The following is a 20,455-nucleotide window of genomic DNA, read 5'->3' on the forward strand; positions in this document are numbered from 1 at the left end:
AGGCTGATAACTGAAAAGTGTGACCGAACCAAGTGTATATGTAAAACGTGCCTCTAGAATCATGGTTCTCAACCTGTGGGTCCCAACCCCTTTGGGGGTGTTGAATGACTCTTTCACAGGGGTCACCTAAGACCATTAGAAAGCACAGATATTTACATTATGATTCACACCAGTAGCAAAATTACAGTCACGAAGTAGCGATGAAAATAATTTTATGGCTGGAATCACCACAACGCGAGGAACTGTATTAAAGGGTCACAGCATTAGGAAGCTGGGAACCACTGTTCTAGAAAAATCAAGCTGATTATAATCTACCGAAAGCAGGGATGATGCTAACGAAGCCTGGAGCATGTAATAAATAAAAGCCTTGCCCTGATGTGGATTAACTAGTTGTTCATGCTCTACACCTTAACTCAAGTGATTGCACCTAATCTGCTTTTACTTCTCTGCTAACAACGGCCATGTCCTCCACCCCCTTTACACTTTCTGCAATGAACCATACAGAAGGACTTCCAAAGCACTGGATTACATTATTCCATGAATCAAGGTTTCCATGCTGTCTTCTTGTGTCATACCCACAGCCAGCGAAGGCGACAGCAGGTGCGTGGCCATCTTTTCCGAGGAGTGGAAATGAAAGTCTCTCTGGGTCATACATTTGCAGCATGACCCAGTCACCTAAGCACATGTCCTGGAGCTCCAGTTTAGTGGTTTTTATTATACCAGGTCTCACCCCAGCTGACAGGTAGCATCATTTTTCTAGTGCCCAAAGACAAGTTGTTCTAAAGGCACCAGAGGGCACCAGGAAGTAGAAGCCAGCTGGAAGCAAAAGCAGTGCGGCTATATCCCAAGCTATGGCCATGCAGACTGGGTCGGGACAGCAAAGCAGTCCTTTGCAAAGGGCCATAGGATTCCATTCGTTGTCTAATGGTAAGAACCTTCTTCTAGGAAAACGGAAACCGATAAAAGCACAGTAGCTGTCTTTGAAGTGGAGCTGCAGGAAGTGAAGAGTTCCCCCCTTACTGCTCTGGGTTCCCACCTCCTGCCCCAGATCTTTTCAGGTCAACTCAGGGAACTGCTGAGCTCTGCAGGAAAACCCAGTACCTATCTTTTGTGGAGGAGACCTGGAAAACAGCACGTTAGTAGGCAAAACAGATTCCCATTGGACCCTTGTCTTTGAGGGGACTTCACTTTCTAACTCCAGATAGCGGTTAAATGGAGAATAAGAGATAAACACCTCGTTTTAAAATTCATAAGAGAATTCATAGAATGGACATGCTGTTATAGAAGTAGGCTTTTTCTTCCTGTATTTTAAAATATTACAGTATCATTCACACGAAATGTGCATATTTTGAGCACTCAGTTCTCAGTTTTGACAGTTTCATACATCTGGGTGGATAATCATCACTCAAAGCAAAAACACAGACCCATCACCCCACGGAGCTATTTTTGACCTCTTCCAATCAGTTCTGCCCTCCTTGCACAAGGAAGCACATTCAGATTTCTGCCCGGTCCGGTTCTGTGTATTCTTGGATTTGCTATGACTGAAGTTGTATAGACTTTTCTGTCTGGCCTCGTGTTCAGCATGCTGCATTACAGACAACAGTGTTACGCCAGCCCTTCATTCCTTGCTGTAAATGAATGGGGTCCACTGTCCAGATGGTTCACAACTTACAATTCACCCCCTCTGCTGCTGACCAGTGTGTGGCTATTAGGAATAAGGTGGATGTGAGAATTCTCACTGTTCTTTCTGTGGGCATAGCTTTTCACTGCTTTTGAGTGGAACAGGTTCATGTTTCTAAGCAACTGGCAGAGTTCTTCAGGGGGATTATAACATTTGATGGCCCCAGTAACAACGAATGGAAGTTCCAGTTGCTCTGCACCCTTACCATCTCCTCTCACTACCGTCTGTTTAATTTTAATGATATTACTGCATGGGAAGTGACAGTTCATTGCCGTTTGAGAGTGGGTCTACCTCATGGCTATAGATGTAGATAACATTTTTATATGCTTTGCTGACCTTTGCATATCTACCTTTATAAAGTGTTTTTTGCTGTCAGTGCTTGGTTTTTGAGACAGAATGTTGTCGTGTAGCCAAGGCTGGCCTTACATGCAAAATCATCCACCTCAGACCAAGTGCCGGGATTACAGGAATATGACCACCACATCCAGCTGACAGATTGTCTTCTGATTACATATTTGTAAGTCTTCTTAAGATGTTTGAATATAAATTCTTCATGAGATAATATATTGAAATAGTCAAAACCATAATTTCAGGTCTGATCCTTGATTGAAAATATAGGAAACTAGAGTAAAACTAAAACCATGGCATAGAAGGAGGGGCTGGGCCTGTCTTTTATTCCAGCTTTAGCTCGTGCTTTGTTTCTATACACGTGACCCTACAAAGAACATTCCAGATGGGTCCTAAGGCCAGGAATCTCCGCACAAGCTGGTGGTGGGGTCAGGTTGGAGGAAGCAGCTCAGAGGTCCGGGCCGGTGGGACTAAAGCAAAGTGAAGTCTGTCTAGTCATCTGTGTTCAGTTTTACTCTCTGCCTCCTCTCCTCCCCGCCTCCCCTATCGACAAAGGTAGGCTGAAGCTGACGCCTTTGAACAGCTGACTCCCAAGGCTCTCGCTCTGCCCCACAGCTCTTCAACTGGCCAGCTGATTCTTTTCTTTTCCTAGCTTCCTGAGACACAGTCAGCCAGAGCCCCCAGTGAGTCTGACCTGTATGCACTCAACATTTCCTGGGGATGAAGTTAGTGTCTTTCCTGAGTATTTTATGTCTTCAAGGAACATCCTTTTATTGGGTTCCTTTCCACTTTTTCTGGGGTCCAGGGTTGGCATCCATCAAGGGCTCCTTTTGTTCTTCTGCTTCTAACTTCCACCTTACCTTACTGCTAGTGAGCAAAGCTGGCTTTCCAGCTGTACCTTTTGCTCTTCTGTGGAGAATCAGCTGGTTTACTGATGATCCTGAGCAAGAGTTCAGCCCCACCATCACCTGGGTACCACAGTTCTGAAAGGTCTTTGTCAGACTCCCACTCTGCTCAAGTCCTGATCATTCTTCAGAATACACCCTCCACCTCAAGAGCTTCATAATCTGCCAAGCCCAGAGGCTCACCCCAAAACATGGGGCGATGGAGGTGGGAGTGGGGGTGCATCTGCTCCCACAGAGACAAGACTGCGAGATGTAGAGCCTGCACTGGAAATGAACTTGGTGATTTAACTGTATTTGGAGAGGATTTGGTCAAGCTTGACGCAGAGCCTGAACCAAACAGAAAAGAGACAGAAGGCTCCCAGGTGCACTCAGCTTTCAGATGGCCTATTTGGTTCTTTTCTTCCACTCAATTAGCTCCCAGACTGCTCAGGGACCCCAGTGGCTCTGGGGCCTCTGTCTTCCTCACTCTCTTGATTCAGAGTTTTAGAATATGATGACTAAATCCAGTGTGGGGCTGAAGAATGAGGCCTTTCTCAAGGGACCCAAAGAATGATGACCTCTTTGAGAGATATTTTGGAAAGAATATTGTTCTAACAATGATCTGTTCTAGCGATACCAAGGAGAAAATTAGATAAATAGCTAAAACTTCATTTTTTTTTTTTTTTAGAGAAGATAAAAAGTGAGAAAAGCAGCCCAAGACTTTGTGACCAGAACAGATTCACCAAAATCAATATTGTGCTGCTAAGCAACTGATGGACAGAAGTTGTAGTCATCTTAAGCTCCGTTCTCAGACGGCTCCTCCCATTCCTGGTCTTCCTAGGTATTTAGGTTTGGAGAACTGGTTAGCCCTCTTCCCCAAGTATTTTATTCTGTACCTGTCTAAATAAAAATTTATCTTCCTCTTTTTTTCTCCTCCCTTTCTTTACTTCTTTTCTTAAAAAAAAAATCATAAATCAATGTGGCGGTTTAAATGAGAATGGCCCCCTACAGGTTCATATATTTGAATGCTTGGTTCTCAGTTTGTGGCACTGTTTGGGAAGGATTGGGAGGTGTGGCCTTGTTGAAGGAGGTGCATCACTGGGGGTCGGCTTTGAGGCTTCCAAAAGCCTTCCAGGCTATTCTCAGTTATCTCTCTCTGTCTCTTGCTTTTGGTTTTTCGAGACAGGGTTTCTCTGTGTTGCTTTGCGCCTCTCCTGGAACTCACTTGGTAGCCCAGACTGGCCTCGAACTCACAGAGATCCGCCTGGCTCTGCCTCCCGAGTGCTGGGATTAAAGGCGTGCGCCACCACCGCCCGGCCGTCTCCTGCTTTTGAATTAGGATACAAGTTCTCAGCTACTGCTCTAGTGCCAAAGCCTGCCTCCCTGCCTGTCATTGTGCACCCCACTCTGATGGTCATGGACTCACCCTCTGAAGCTATATTACTCTTTCTTCAAAAGTTGCCTTGGTCATGGTGTCTTAGCACAGCATTAGAAAAGTAACTAAGAAAATCAGGGTTTTGTTTTGTTGTTTTGTTTTTAACTTGACCTTTTAAAATCAATATGATCTTTGACTGGGTCAATAAACTGTGGCCTTGTGTAAATACTAGGCCGGATTTGCCACTGTAAAATGGTACACTTATCTTTTTAAAGTAGGGTATTTTGTAGCCAATGGAAAATACTTAGTTTTCAATTTTCACATTTTTTTAAAAAGAAATGTCAAGTCTTTCTCCCAAGGTATTCTTCCAACATATATTGGTCACTCATCCTGTACCTGGCAGAGCCTGAGGGCTGGGCATCCTTTGATCCTGGGCAGGCCACATTCCTCGCTGTACAGTTTGTGTCTGTCCTGCATTACTGCCTTCTTTACCAGGACACAAAGGCACACAGCATTGAACCTTGATGAGATTATCTGAGCTCCAGACCTGCCAATTCCAGAAGGACCTGAAAGCATCCATCAGGGATCTCTGATAACCTACCAAAAATGGTGGCTTTCCAGAATGAATGAATACTAATGAGGTTTAAAAAAAATTTTATTTTCATTTATTCTTTTAAAGGGAGATGTTAGGGGAACCTCCCGATGATTCTGATATGAGCTTAACAAAAATTTTAGAAGCAACAATTAAATAAATGTTTTGAAGGAGGCAGACCTACTTCACTTTATTCATTATGTGACTTCTTCTCAAAAGTATGCTTAGAATATACTACTAAGAAGAAAAATTGAAAAGAGTTCCTCAAATAGATCTTATTTTGTTTTTCTGGGGGTAGTCAGTATTTAATTCTTTGTGGTCTCACAGTGTAACAAAGTAAGAAAAGGTGATGCAGCTGGACAAGGCAATGAGGTGCTTAGATGGTCACGGCCCACTGTGGCTGTGGAGGCTCACAGCTGTGTCCCTGGAATGATGTGCCCACTGAATACCCCCAAGTCCTGATGACTGGGGCGAACGTTTCAAACATCTACAACCTTGACAGTGACACTCAGATGAAAGTCTAAATATTTTTGTAAGTTGTAGGGCTCTGCAAACAAGAAAAAAAAAGCAAAGAAAGGAGGAAAAGAAAGGGAAAGAATGGGAGGGAAGCTATCATTTGAGTAAGAAAAAAAAAGGCCTGTATATTAAAAGCACGTACCTCAAGGGAGAGAAATGGCAACACAAAGCTAGATAAGTCAGGGCACCAAGTCACTGGAAAGCCCCTGACTTCCACGATGTACTGGGAGACGCCAGTTTTAGACAGGACACATTCTCATTATGGGCAAGTGAACAGGGCATGGCTAGTTAGAGTCCCTTTATCAGAGGGCAGTGAAGGGCAGGGACCCCAGAGGCCAAGCCTTTCTAGAACGGACTTGGAATGTGCCTCACACAGAAGAGAAATCTATGGGGTTTCAGACACAGGGGAGATCCGGGATGGACATACTCAAATATTTTTCAAGAATATGAAATGAAACAGCTTTTTTCCCTTATTTTTTCATTTTCTAGTTTTCCCAGGAGACAGTGAAGAACAGAAGTAAAAGAGGTCAGAGATTTTGATTCCATAAAATAATGAAATCCTGTTTTGTCCATCTGCTCCTCAACCCTCTTTTTTTGGCTCTGGAGATATTCTAGCTGAGATTGGAAGACATCCTCCAGGGATGCCAAATTTTGGCCACTAACCAGCCTTCTCATTGGGTGTAATCTCATGAAAAACAAATCTTTGGTTGCAGCCCAGCTGGGTCAGGTGTTGCCTATTCTGTGTCCCACACCCCGTGCCTCCCTGTCATAGAATTAGCATGCTGATGATTCTGCCCATGCGTTTCTCCCAACCTGCCCCCTAAATGTTCCAATAAATGTTCACTGAGCTGAATTTATATACAGGAGAACAGCCAAGAGAGCAATCACTCTCTACCTAAGACACTAACGTCTACATGTACAGTCAGCCGAGAAGTCAAGGTTACCAGTAAGGTACAACCAGCTTTCCCTTCTCCGGGAAGAAGCTTCTTCTGGTAATGAAAAGCCTTCCCAGGTTCTGCCTGGTCCCCACTCATCCTCATACAAACCTTAGAGTTGACTGTTCTGGTCCTTCCTTGGGTTAATATTTCACTTAACTTTCAAGTGCATTAAGCAAACTTTGCAATTATAGACTGAGAGGTATTTGTAAAGACTATCTGTGGTCCATACTTTCATAAATTTACGTATTCAGAGTCTATTTTCTTGGTGTCATTTTGAGTGCTCTACCAATGTGTGCATGCTCACCTCAAGGAACGCCACAGGTTAGTCTGATCAGAGGACAAGTCTCCCTGTATAAATATGCATCTACACACATTATCTGCACACATATTTTATCAGGCCAGAGAGAACTCTGTGACATTTCCCCACAGCCTCACTAGCAGATTGGTGTACATCTCGCTCTGATCATGAGGCAGATGGCTTTGTGTGGAACAGAGCAGGAGAGGGCTCCTTAGAGAAAGCAGCAGCCACAGTCAACCCCGAGAGGCTGCCCGTGGTTCAACTGTTCATTGTTGTCAGAAGACTTCAAGTTATTGCTCTTTTCATGTCCCCATTAAATGGATTTATTGATTATTTAGTTTACACTAAACCAATCCTGCATGAAGACACATGGCTTAGCAGATTTCCTGCAAAGAAAATACTGTTTGGAGATAATCCAAATCATGAAAGCAAAAGAGCTCTGAACTTTCGGTCAGCTACATTATGGGCTAAAGAGACAATGGCAATCAAATCAGATCTGCTAAACAAGCAAAAAATAATTGGAAACTATCAGAAGACTATTTGAAATCTGAAATCACACGACTACATGAAAAAGTTAATTGTTAAAATCCAAAGGTACTGCGGAATTTTGGGATTACTAGCCAATTACAAAACATTTTTATAATTAAAAACTAGTGTGTGTGTGTGTGTGTGTGTGTGTGTGTGTGTGTGTGTGTGTAAGGGGCTACACCTTCAAAAATATTTTATTGAAATTGTGAATGATCACAAAAATTGAGACTACTGGCTTATTCCTACTTCTAAACATATTTATTTCTGATTATTCTAGTTGTAGAAAACTTAGAAATGCAAGAAAACATCTAAGATAAAATAATTACCCAAGTCCTTGCCACCACGAAATATACATTATTAGTCCTTGTCTTCGGCTCTCTTCTGTCATGATGAATTCATATGAATGCCTTCCACTGAGGGAGGCTGAGCCTATAGGGCTTTATAGGACATCATGTTTCACCCTGGGCCTCTGTCTACCATCCAAGACAAGAAGCCCAAGAAGGCATGTTAGGAATGCAGCCACATCCTGGTACTGAGCCTAGCAAATCTGGGATTAGTTTTGCTTCCATGGTGGGCACATTGTGATCTCATTCCAGGTGATAATGTGAAAGCCACACATGCCATCATTACTGAGCAGAAAGAGACAGGGCAGTGATTTGTGCTTTCCTAATGTTTAAGTTAATTAGCGCATCTCAGCCATCAGTGACATGGCTGAGGAGCCATCCTTAGATCCCCTAGCTATCAGGGTAGTGGGCCTGCTCCTCTTCCAGGCATCCCTAGAAATGTGGACTGTGTCCACCAAATGCCTTTCTTTAGGAACAAAACCAGAGCTTCACTGTCCTGGCTTATGTCAACTCTGACGTGGCTCTTTTCACAGAAACCACCCTCAGTTTCACACTCCGAAGTTTCTCTAGGAGTGTGTTCTTCATCCCCACATTGAGGCACAGTTGGCATTTGCAACAATCTCATCACCCTTAAAAATAACTTCTGACAACCTGACTCGAGGCAGAACTTCCCATAGGTCTGGCAGGATTTCCATTTCTATCTAGGATTAGATGAAGCACCACCGTCCAGCTTGCTACCACCTCCTGGGTAGCGACAAGACCCTTTGAAACCTGACATCATATTCCATATCAACAGATGCAAAACCAAAGAACTATTTTTATCTCCTTCATTTTATCAGTCCCTCACACTATATTCCCACCATATATCAAGCGTTCCAAGGTACTGTCCCGGAAAGGGGATCTTGTATGTAGATTAGCTAAAGAATACAGATTCTGTAAATTAAATAAAAACTCCTCTACCAACATTTAAGTAGATCCTAACTTTCATGTATTTCTTTAAAAGGCCATTCTCTGCATATGCTTTGGATTGTCTTTCCTCCTGGAGCTCCTGACTTCATGGCTGCCGTGGGACTTCCCCTAATGCCTGGCCTGTGTGCATCAGCTATGGCGGCTGCCTAACTTTAAAACCTCCACTCCTGGAACCATGGAGCTCGGTGACTCTCCTTTAAGTGTCCTACATCCAACTGTGCAGTCTTTTAGGAACCAAGCAAGTATGTAACGAACGGTGACCAAAGCTATCCAGTGAAGTGATCTACAGACAGGGAGTGAGCCGAAAGGGCCCTGCTTAGCAGTCAGGAGGAAGAAAATAGATACTCGTGGAATGCGAATTCTGCGAGTTCTGGAGCTGCGTCTAATACACGATCCCTCTGATTTCTGCATGCTACCAGCCCTCTGCGGTTGCAGCAGTGGGTGGCCTCGGCCAGGAAATGTTTACCTTGGTACATTCCCCATGCCCCCTCTCCTCCCTTCCCAAGCCTTCTCCCCTGCTCGCCCATACCTCGATGGTGTACTGCTCAAAGATGCGCAGCTGCAGGAAGATATCCAGCTTGATCTTCCGCTCATGAAACAGCTCTTCCATCTGCACCTGAGCATCGTCCAGCTGCTGTAGGACAGATTCGATATGGCTGATGGAGCTAGTGTGCGGCGTCTTGTTGTTGGAGACAGCCGAGTCCCTGTGGCAGAGCAGGGGAGAAGAGCGGGGGGGGGGGGGGGGGCCTTGCTATGTGAAAAGCAATGGAGGAGCAGGGTGTGTTTCCTCACCTGGGCAAAGGGGATGCAAATCAGGTTAGTCTTTTAACAAACTATCAAACTACCGCTGTGATGGACACCATCTTCTTAGTAAAAGAACCGGAGATGAATGAATCCACCCTCGTTGCTATTCATACCTTTATTTCCAAGACTTGCTGCTCTCCTATCCTCAAAGGGATAGGAGGAAATAAGGTAAGAGACAGGTCATAAAATATCGGAGAAATACAATGGTTCCATACACATGTGTAGTCTAAGAAACAGTTTTCACACACACACACACACACACACACACACACACACACACACACACCAGAACACATAAAGGCAGACAAAGGAATTTGAAAAGCAAAACCCAAAACCTTCCTATTTCTACCTCACAAGACCATTAAAATAAAATGACATCATGGATACCAAAATTATCCGCCTACTTCACAATGCTGTGCTTACACTGTGGGCTGGTGTTCTGAAACAGACTTCAAGCTATAGTTAGGAAAGCATAGGATATGGAGTCTGTAAACATGGTTTAGGTTCCTGCTCTGACATATTTAGGCTGATGGCCCTGGGAAATCATCAACCTGAGCCCCAGCTACCTCTTTTGTCAAATGGACTTCGTCTCTCTCTCTCCTCACCCTATGTTTTCGCTGTGAAGTAGGCAATTGTGTGAACTGTGGCCAGGAACATGCTAGGAGTCATGATTCACCTTGAAAGGGCACAAGGAAGTGTCAAGGGTTTCCTAGGACATAACCAGCCTGGGAGGTAAGGCTAGATCACATTGGCTGGGACACTAGACAAGTGTTTCAGAGAGGATGGATTTTGATTTGGCAGAAGGGAGGGGACTGTTCCCTGAGCAGTCCCTATAAAAGAAGTAGGGATAAGAAACACATTGCAGCGTGGAACCAAGTTACAAAGAGACGGACTTGTTTAGGGAAATGACTTCGGAGGCAGCGAGACCACCAAAGAGATACTCACAGGAAAGCTATGGAGCTTACGGAACTTAAATTCTGTAGAACCCGGAAGAAGCCATCACTTTAAAATGTGAAATAAACCTACGTACTGGTTACCTTGGAACACCTTGGTTTCTTATGCAACTTAGGAGGTCAATGGGTGAAGGAGAAAGTCTCCATGTAAAATTCTCTCCTTAGCAGATCCTGAAGGCCCCGTACTTTTAGCTTGGGCTTATTTCAGAAGCGACAGGGCCTGAGCACACACTATCTGTTCCTGAAGATAATAAGGGCTCTTATTATGTCAAGCAGCTCTTCGTGTGCCGCTCAGAGGGCTCCTCGCCCTACCTCCTGCTCTTGGTGTACGAGAGCAGGAAATGGGCACAGTTTCTGTCTCCACTACTGTATAACTACTCCAATCATAAAAAGAACTTGAGGTGTGGTTAATAACGTTCATTATGTGTTTACTGAATGTTTTGCTATTGGGAGGATCCGGCTGTTCTCTCAGATCACTCCCTCATACCGTGTCCAGAAAAAAAGATAATGACTTCTACCCTGCTGTACAGCAATGGTGCAGTGTCACACTAGGAATCACAGAAATGATCTGCAGCTGCCTCAGAATTCTAAGGAAGCGTGTCAGAAACACCGAAGACACAGAGAAGGCATGTTTCCAAGACATAATGACAGACCTTGCCTGTGTCCTCTAAGCTCCACTCACTTCCTACTCTTTGAAAGTCTCCGATGTCAGGGAGGGAAGTACAGGATAGAGTCAGGCCAGGGGACAAATGGATGCTACTAGGCTAGGCTAGAGTCAGGCCAGTGAATACATGTGGACGTCACTGGTGCTCTTGGACACGTACATATGGTAATTGCTAGAAATCCATCAACTTAAACACTGTGGCGCCGTCATCACTCACATCATGGCCTCTACCACCCCCGAGCAGCCTTAAGCCCTTGGGCACTGAGCAAGACTAGCAGTTGCAAGGAGCAAGTGGTTTCTGCAGGGCCAGCCAGCCAGCTTTTGTAAGCATTTCAAAGGGAAGACAAAAGCATCACAAAACCCTGCCGCTGACAGAGAGTCTAGAGTACATGCCTTGATTGTACCAACAAGGCAGCTGGGGCTCAGCAAGCTCAGCGGCTGCCCACGAGTTAGACTTTTTCATTAGAAGCCGATGCAGTAGAGTTTTCTAGGTAGGCAGACCAAACTGCCATGCATTATATATTCATGAAGATGAATTGGGGGAAAAGGCAAACAGGCTGTCTTGTTAGTATGCAATACAAAAATTTAGTACATCTCATGTGCATGTTTAGAATAGAAATGATTAATTTCCAACAGAAAAAAAAAACCATGCTAGGACCTCCTAAAGGTAATTTTTCATTGTTTATTTAATTGGACAACTGGTATGGGGGGGGGGGGAGCTTTCTCCGGTTGAAGTAATACCCTCAGGCCCCAGGGCTGGCCTGGGACTTGTTGATGAGATTATTTCTGTCTATAGCTGGCAGAGGTCCCAGCACTTGGTGATTCGGGAGCAGGAACAAGTCCCCGAGGCCAGGCATCATTAGCACCATCAAATCCTATTTATGCAGCACCTGGGCATGGGGCTGGTTGCTGAGGGCTTGCCTGAGGCTGAGTGACACTTTATCTGAGGAGTCAGTGCCCTTGACAGGGACAGGAACTAGACATTGATGCCAACAGAAAACAATCAATGGTGTGGGCAATGCTAAACACGCACATGGCTTCCAACAGGGTTTTCCTGTTTTACTCATTTGTATGTGCTAAAGCTGACAACGGAGGAGTTTCATTATCTAGACAGTAAGGGACCGTGGAAAGGTCATAGTGGGTAACCTCCCTTGCATCTTCGGGGGCCCAAGCAAAGCAATGGGTCTACAGAATTCAGAGTTCGGCCCAGATCAAAGGCTGGATGTGAGAAGCAAAGGAAGGCCCGAGTGGATGTGTGTTGTTGGCCGTATCAAGGCCTCCCCCCACCCTACAAGGTGAGGCTCAAAGGGATGCCGTCCTCTGGTCTCTGTGGATGGTGAAAAGATATACAGAAAATGCCTATTGTAAATTTCTCCCCTTGGATGATGATGGCCTGAGGGCTGCTCCCCTACAGTGGCTGCTCCTACTGAGGTTAGCTAAACCTGTCTCTTTGATTGAGCTGGACACCATAAACCCTGCCTCCTTGTTCAGCTGTCTGGAAGAACTGCACTTCTATGTCCGACTGTATAAAATAAACACATGGAGCATCCACAGCTGCTGCTGAGACGTCTCCATCAGAGAGCCCAGTTCACTCGATCCCAGCTTTTCTGTTTGTGGAGTTTTCTTTTCTTCCTTCCCCCATGGTCCCAGTCAGATCTATCTCTGGAGCTGTGCTGGCTGCAGCAGCTGGATAACACTATATTTAATACTGTCTATTTATCTGCATGGCCAAATATGTCATTATTCTTAATGAAAATGTCCTTTCTTTTTAGTGATTGCAGAATATTATCCTGAATGATAAATAACGCTCTGACGCATTGGCGCTTTCCTCAAATACTTTGGTCTGAACTCAAGCTGGATGTGGTACAGGCATTTGTACGTCTCACAGACAAAGCAATGGAAACTCACAAGAGACCACAGAGCAGGATGGGGCTGAGTCAAGACAGGGACAGGACTTATCTTGTATCTAGCCCGAGGCATTTCCCACTGGAAATCACTGCCCATGCTGACCTGGCCTCGGTGGGCTCCCCCAGGGAGGGAGGCGCTGACCTGAGCTGCTGTATAAGGTCTTCGCCTTCCTTGATGACATTGAGAGTGGCATCCAGGGTGGCGGTCTGCTGCTGCTGGAACTGCTTGATCAGTTCCTGGACCGCATCCACAGAGTCTGCACAGACATCCTCCAGCATCTCCTTCTGCAGGTCTTCCATCCATGTCCACAGCTGTGGGAGAGAGAGCAGAGACTCTACTCAGGGCTGGAGAGAGAGGCCAGCACTGGGGCAAGGGAGTCATATCCCAGGCCAGGAGTCACGGTCATCACCACCGGCACACCCATAGGCTGGTGCATGTTTCTACACTGATATTCACTGCCCATCTTTGCGAAGTTCCCTCCATGAGTGTTGACACTGCCCAAGGATGGGAAAAGCAAATATTTCAGTGAAACCTGCAGGCCTCTTTGAGCAAATCAATGACTCATCTTTGAGAGACCAAGATGGACAACAGGAGACTGGAGTAGACAAATATTTTATCTTTTGGAAACAAGAAAGTGAATGGTTCTGCGCACTTCTTCCAGACGGCTAGAGATTGCTTCCTGGAAATTGATCAGGATATTGTATAGAAAGCGATCATATTGCAAATATGCAAAAAGATGCCACCCAATAAGAGACAAGTGAAGATACAGTGTAGCCTAGGCCACACTAAACTCCTTTGTTCTTTTTGACATTGCTAGGTTGTTTAGAAAGTTGATAGTAGAGGGGCAGCTTTTCCAGACTTCAGTGAGAGCATAACACATTTCCACTTTATAGTCAGGACGGTGAAATGGAGTCAAGATGGTATTAGCTGTCAGACAACTTTAAAGAAGCTAAATCTGGGGTTTTGAATAGATGAGCACTGGAAGCAGTGAAGGGTTGGATGAATTACTGAAAACCTACTCACTGAGTGCTTATTCAGCTAATGAAATGGATGTTTCAGCCATTTCTAGACCTCTGGATCTAACGGAGCGGTATCATGTCCCATTGCTCCCTACTTGAACACATGTCCCTTGCTCTCTCCCTTCTTTCTCTGTAACACACATGGTTATAAACTAAAATCACCATACACAAAAGGATGAGACTAATTTGAGAATCTCTAGAACTTTGGTAGGATGGAGTAAGGAGTTAAGAGCCCTCCAGTGATGAACATAGCTGAGCCTTAGTAGTGTCACCAGTGAACCTGGGAATGGTTGGCTGCAGCTGCTGTCTTTCATGAATATCAGGGCAGCCTAAGAAAAGGACAACCAAGCCGGGCGGTGGTGGCGCACGCCTTTAATCCCAGCACTCAGAAGGCAGAGGCAGGTGGATCTTTGTGAGTTCGAGGTCAGTCTGGTCTACAGAGCGAGATCCAGGAAAGGCGCAAAGCTACACAGAGAAACCCTGTCTCGAAAAACCAAAAAAAAAAGGAAAAGAGTAGGACAACCAAGAAAAGCCGGAGGGAAGGGGATAGCCAAGGAAGAAAGGTGTGTGTGTGTGTGTGTGTGTGTGTGTGTGTGTGTGTGTGTGTGTGTGTGTGTGAGCAGTGGCAGTAAGGTTCATGGATGAGTGGTCCTGTAAGGGAATTGTTTTACATTCTCACTTTCCCCTGCTGACTGGCTCTTCTGCTGTATGCGGTGACCTTTAGGGATGCTGAAAAGAGCATCATCTCCACAGGCAAACGTCCCCCCTTAATCACTTTGAAGAGATTGTTTTATTCTGCTTTTCTGGCACTAGCTTTTGTTTCTTAAATAAATACCATGCCAGTCTGGTAGCTGAAATGGAAGGTGGAGCTGTTTTGCTCTTGAGACCATCCTTTTGGAAGACTGGACTGATTTAGTTTGATTCTGGGGAAGGCAGCTCAACAAACGTGTGCATACGTGTTTGTGATGCATGCATGTGTGTGTGTGTGTGTGTGTGTGTGTGTGTGTGTGTGTATTCCTGATTTCACAAGGAAAGACACAAAAAAAGAAGTGGATATTTAACACAGCTGTCGAATTAAGAGCTGATATGATGACTCTGGTCATGTTCTTTAACTTAACATTCACATTCCTATTACAAAATATCTAAAAAATGATACTTTGAATGCCCAGGGATGACAACATTCCCACGGAAACACAACAAGGAAAGAGAATTCTGTCTGGACAGGCTCTGCAGACAGATGACCCACGCTGCAAGACCTTTCTCAGGATGCGGGCTGGGACATTTCTCCCTTTCCCAGCTTTCCAGACCAGCAACCTGCCTACAGGCCGTGTGGTCTGGGGAAAAAGAGACATTCAAAGATTTGCATAATCTGTGCTGATCTCTGGGTGTAGAAGAGCCCAAGTATATTCCTGCCATCTCTCTTTTTCATATAGTCCTTCTCTTTAAGTGGCTATTAAAACTACGTGACTTGATATAGATGCAATAATCATGAAGTTCTCAAAAATTAAATTAATAAAACAAAATTAATCCATCAAAAGTTATGATTTTGAGGGGTATCATACAGATGCAAAGTGCCTACTAATAGGATTGTTTACGCTTGCACATTGAAAACAGAAATAAATATTAAAGATTTATTTTTTGACTTATGTGCATGCCCATGTTTCTGTGTATGTATATGTGCATGTCGGTACCCATGGAGGCTAGAAAAAGTTGTCAGGTCTCTTAGAGCTGGAACCACCCCATATGGGTGCTGAGAACCAAATTCAGGGTCTCTGAAAGAGCAACAAGCGCTCTTAACTGCTGAGACATCTCTCCAGTCTAGAAGACATTTGTAAGAATCAAGCACAACATCCTAAACTTCCTGATATATCTATTGATAACCTTTATTATATGTGATCAAAACTGTGGTCATGCTGGATGGTCATGTCATAACCTTGGGCCGTGTGGGTTCTCAAATGGCTGCGTAATACTTTACTACATTTTAGACGCACTATGAGTTGTTTAGCAAATCGTTCAGTATAAAACATTTACATAGTCTCTAATTATTCAAGACTGAATAACATTGTAATGAAATGATCAGATGATTTTAACCATCAGTCTCCTATGGTTGAAAATAAGTCACACAGTAAGGCCAATAGGATTAAAAAAAAAAAAGAAACCCCTTTAATCTGAGGAAGAAATGAGATTGAATGTTATCTTGTTCATATCTTCTGTTTCCTCTTTGATCCTAATTAGAGTAAACCTTTTGATGTGGGAAGCCGACAGAGGTAAAATTATGAACTTCAGTGCGCAGAGAAATCGGGAATCTAGATGAAATCATTTATAAAGATGGATATTCAGTTCTCAGACAGAAATCTCCCATAAATGGAGCTTCCACTCCATGAAAATGATATCCCATGATAGCATTTCATTATAGGTCAGCACTAGGGTAAACCTTGAACAAGTGATTGGAGGAAGAGAGGAAGGAAAGGGGAAGTAAAAAAGGAAGGCGCTGGCCATAACAAAGCAGAGGAAACCTGCAGCAGTATCAGTGCTACTCAGGGCCCCAGAACAAAGCTGAGCAGTTCTGCCTTCATTTACTACAATTCACCGAAGGCATGGATGGAGGGGATAACTGTGTCAAGCCAGGATCCTCTAAGAAATCTGTATACTAGTAGACCTGACTGTTAATTATACTCCAAACAAAAAGCCAAAAGTCTGTCTTAGAGTCAAGCAGGAGTCAAGGGTGAATGGCCCCAGCACCAAGGAAGGGGCTTCCTTGCAAGGTTTGTGAGGTGGCCAGTCTCGAGAAGTATCAAGAGGTATCACACATCCTGGAGAATCAAACCCCAGGAGCGCCTTCATCAGAACACTGAAGCTTGCTCCCACCTACCCACCCACCATGCACTCTGCCTGCTATTCAGGTCCCCAGGAAAGCTCCTGATGGAGACTCAGGTTCTTCACCCCGCCCCCTTTATTTTTATTGTCCAGAGAGATGAAATCAAAGAACTGGAGTGAATGAAAATATGTGTGGCAGTATGAGTCTCTCTCTTTTTCTCTCTCTCCCCTTTTTTTTTGTTTTTGGTAAGCCCACTAGGCTCCTGTTGTCAAAGAACCCTAGCAAGTCTACATTTCTCAGCCATGATCTATCTCCTCATCAAGTTCCTGTAAAGGAGGAGGAAGAGGAAGAGAAGGAGAAGGAAGAGGAGGAAGAGAAGGAAGAACAGAGGAGAGGCAAAGACTGGAGAGAAGAAGACAGCTACAGACAGCAGATAAGCATGCAAGCATGTGCAGGCTTGCACAGTCATTCACAAATCTGAAATCCAAACTGCTCTGAAGATGCCAAATCTCCCATGCTGTTATTTCAGATTTTGGTATCAGGTATATTGAACAGGATTTCAGAAGGGGCTTGAAACCTCAGCTGAACTATTGAGACTCTCTATAACCTTAGACAAGTTCCTTTCTTAACATTCCTCATTTGAAATTATGACTAATAAAACCTACAAGATTATCACGAAGATTACACAAGGTAATGTATTTGGCAAGTAGCAAGTATTTAATTTAACAATAGCAGAGCCCAACACACATTTATAAGGTTTGCACTTACAAGGAGCCAAACCTTAGATGAGGAAAATAACCTATACTACTTCAGAGTTACTTATTATTATTAATTATTATTATCAACATCTAGTGGAGAAGAGAAAAGTGAAATCAAAGAAAAGGGAAATTAGGGTTTACGTTAGAACAATAACATATTTAGAGCACCAAGGCTGTTTAAATTATTTCATAAAGAAGGGAGCTTATGGCTGGGGACATAAGAGACCTGTACAAGCTCATGTGGCTTTTTAAGAGAATATCTGGAACAGAATCCCAGTCTTCCAATTCCACTGAAGGAGGCAGGAAGTACAGCTAGACAGCTCTCCTAGGTACTAGGTTGCCCAGTGGGGAGTGGTACTGCCATACAAACTGGCCTTGTCTACCGCCTCCAAACAGGCCACAACCCTACTCTGGAGGAGAGTGACTTCGGTTCATTCATACTCCATTGCTTTACCCACAGGCCCTTAAAGACAAGGGAATCCCCATGCCTTTGATTTCTGAGATTGCCATTAAGAGTCAAGGGAACCACAAGCAAACTGACAGCCAGGCAGGAAGCCCCGGATTAGAGTTAATCCCCTTGCTTTACAGACACTCATCTGAAAGTGGCTGTGGGCCCTGTGGAGAGAAAGCAGAGCCAGCCACCTTCAGTGAGCTCACCAGGCCCTCATCTGCCCAGGGAATCTCAGTTTAGAAAACATTATCTTTGCATATTTTTCTCTGATAGGCACCGCAAGGATCCAGTGTCTCTGACAAACTGTCAGAAAAGCCCGTGGATTTGTGTCAGCCAGGCTTCTTAATGCACTCCCCAAACCAAAAATCAACTTAATTAAGTAGGGTTACTTCTTTTCCTGAGCAGCAATCAAACCTTAATTAATACCCTATTAAAATGAATTCCAAGGGGAACATAAACATGCATACACCAAACGAGTTCCTCTGCCAAGGATGTTATACCACATGAGATGTTAAATGGACCTCCTTCCTGCCCACTCACTCAATCTCAGAGTGCCCTTGTTAATCAGAAATGGAAAGCAATCACAGGTTTGCCATCGCCTCCTCCTAGGGGACCTCTGTCCTGCCAAGCACTTTCCAGGACCCCCTCCTCCCCTCCCCTTCCTCCAAGTGGTGAATGATTCTGTCTTGGATTTATCCAGAGGATGTGAAGGGCATCTCACTCCTGCTTCCCTAACTGCCCATCATCTCTCTTCCAGGCAAAGTAAACATCAATTTAATACCCACCTCCTTGACCCTGAACCACAGACCCTATGGAGAAGACTCAATGTTTTAAACAACCAGTAAAACAGGGCTGGTGAGCTGGCTGAGTGGGTGGAAGTGCTTGCTTCCCAGCCTGATGACCCGAGTTCGAGTCCCGGGACCCATGTGGTGGAAAGGAAAAAGAGCCAACTGGGACAGGTTGCCCCCTGGACTGCCACACTTACGCAATGGCACATACAGTATTCCACTCTCCCCCCAATTTAATGTAATAACATTTTTACTTTAAAAAAAAATCTGTAATGTCAGAAGAGAATACACTTACAAAGTCTAAACGGTCCTAGCTAGCAGCAAAGACACATGGATCAAACTTCCATGACTGATTTCTGACAGGAAGAAGCAACCAAAAGAAACGGGTTATGTGGCAGGGCATTTTTGTTCTGAGTCCCTCTTTCATCTACTATTTCTATAGCAGAGACAGTTTAAGTCCCTAAAACTACCTGGTTCCATCACTCTTCCTTCTCTAGAGAGGATGGGAGGGGATTTGCTGTATTTGGTAGAGACCTATCCCGTAGCCCCTTCGGAGCCTGGGTAGACCTCAGTCCACTTTCCTAAGAAGCCCAACTAATCCGCCCGGGGGGAGTGGGGGGCAGCACGGCCTCTCACCCCTTACCTCTTTGGTGTGTGTGTGGAAGGAGACTGACATGTCCAGGAGAAGCTTCCGCTGCTCCACCCTGCGCACGAAGTCCTGGATGCGCACCTCCAGGTGTCGGGCTGCCTTGTAGATCTCCTCAGGATCACATTCCCCAGTCTGAGCCAGCTGCTCGGCGGCTTCTAGGAGCTTGTCCGCATTGGTGTAGGTATTCTGCCAGCAACAACAGTTAGGCAAAGTCAACCTGTAGTCAGGGAACAGGCTTTGCGCCTTCTCCCAGGCCACCCTGGGACTCCTAGAAGAGTGGGCACAGAGGGCGGAGGCGCTGAGCCCACAGCTCCCTGATCTGGCACCACTCGGAGTGCGCGGAGCTGGCACCTGGCCTCCTAGCAGCAAGCAGTGGGCTGCTACGCACAGCAGGCACTGCCTAGGAGCCTTGGCTGTTTCTGGGATGTCTCAGAGGTGCAGCGATCCTAGAGACGAGAAGGGAGGCCTGTGAGAACCTCCATCCCCTCTCCTCCCAATCCCCCACCCTCACAGAGCCCCTTCATTGTCCTCACATCTCAGGCTGCTTCTGCCGGAGTCGGAAATAGCATATCCACAAGGATGCTCTGTGCTTCTGTGTGAGAACCATGAACACACCAACTAGGAGGCTTGCTTTGCCCCCGCCCCCAGCTCCCCATCACTATGGTGTTTATCTTTTGGAAAAGAACTAGCTCCTTGGAAGGAAGGGAAGCAGGCCACAAGGAGGGGGAGGGAATATAGATTAGTTCCTATGCCCCTGTGAAGGCTGGCTGCTTGCTGCAGCTTAGCAAGGGAATCTGGTGGATTTGTTTATCATGAGCTACTGTGTCCCATGAACACATATGTGCGCTCATGCCTCCGACTCTGTCTGCACACAGGGTGGTAACCTCGGGAGCATTTCAAAAGGCAACCCACTTGCAATTATTGCTCATCATGATGGCAGCCAGCGCTTTTAAAGTAGTTATTATATTAGGCATTATGAACTCTTAATACAACACATTCTGACATCCAACCTGTGACTCCAGCACACATGTATTTACCCATCTCCCTCAGGTCAGCACACTGCCTGCCCTATGGCCAGGAATTCGTGCTGACTGCTGGCTATGTGGATCTAGACGCAGAAGCCGTCAGCAAATACAAGGTGAGTGGAGAGCAGAAAGAGGCTACAGCAAT

General features: G+C 45.1%; 1 protein-coding gene across 24 annotated transcripts in view; it reads right to left on the reverse strand.

Annotated features, from left to right (window-relative positions):
- Positions 1-20,455, reverse strand: part of Kalrn (kalirin RhoGEF kinase) — a 612,231-nt gene that overhangs the window by 279,576 nt on the left and 312,200 nt on the right. For 21 of the 24 annotated variants that reach the window (XM_052740404.1, XM_052740400.1, XM_052740397.1 and 18 more), the window contains exons 11-13: positions 19,280-19,471; positions 12,905-13,113; positions 9,003-9,177 (exon numbers count right to left, since the gene is read on the reverse strand). In XM_052740404.1, coding sequence (XP_052596364.1) covers positions 9,003-9,177; positions 12,905-13,113; positions 19,280-19,471 — 576 coding nt within the window. The remainder of the gene's footprint in view (positions 1-9,002; positions 9,178-12,904; positions 13,114-19,279; positions 19,472-20,455) is intronic. The other 3 variants (XM_052740406.1, XM_052740419.1, XM_052740418.1) reach the window with 1 other exon arrangement.

This window comes from Peromyscus californicus, unplaced genomic scaffold (assembly GCF_007827085.1).
Source record: "Peromyscus californicus insignis strain IS unplaced genomic scaffold, ASM782708v3 Scaffold_16__1_contigs__length_79575227, whole genome shotgun sequence".
In the NCBI taxonomy this organism is placed as follows: Eukaryota; Metazoa; Chordata; class Mammalia; order Rodentia; family Cricetidae; genus Peromyscus; species Peromyscus californicus.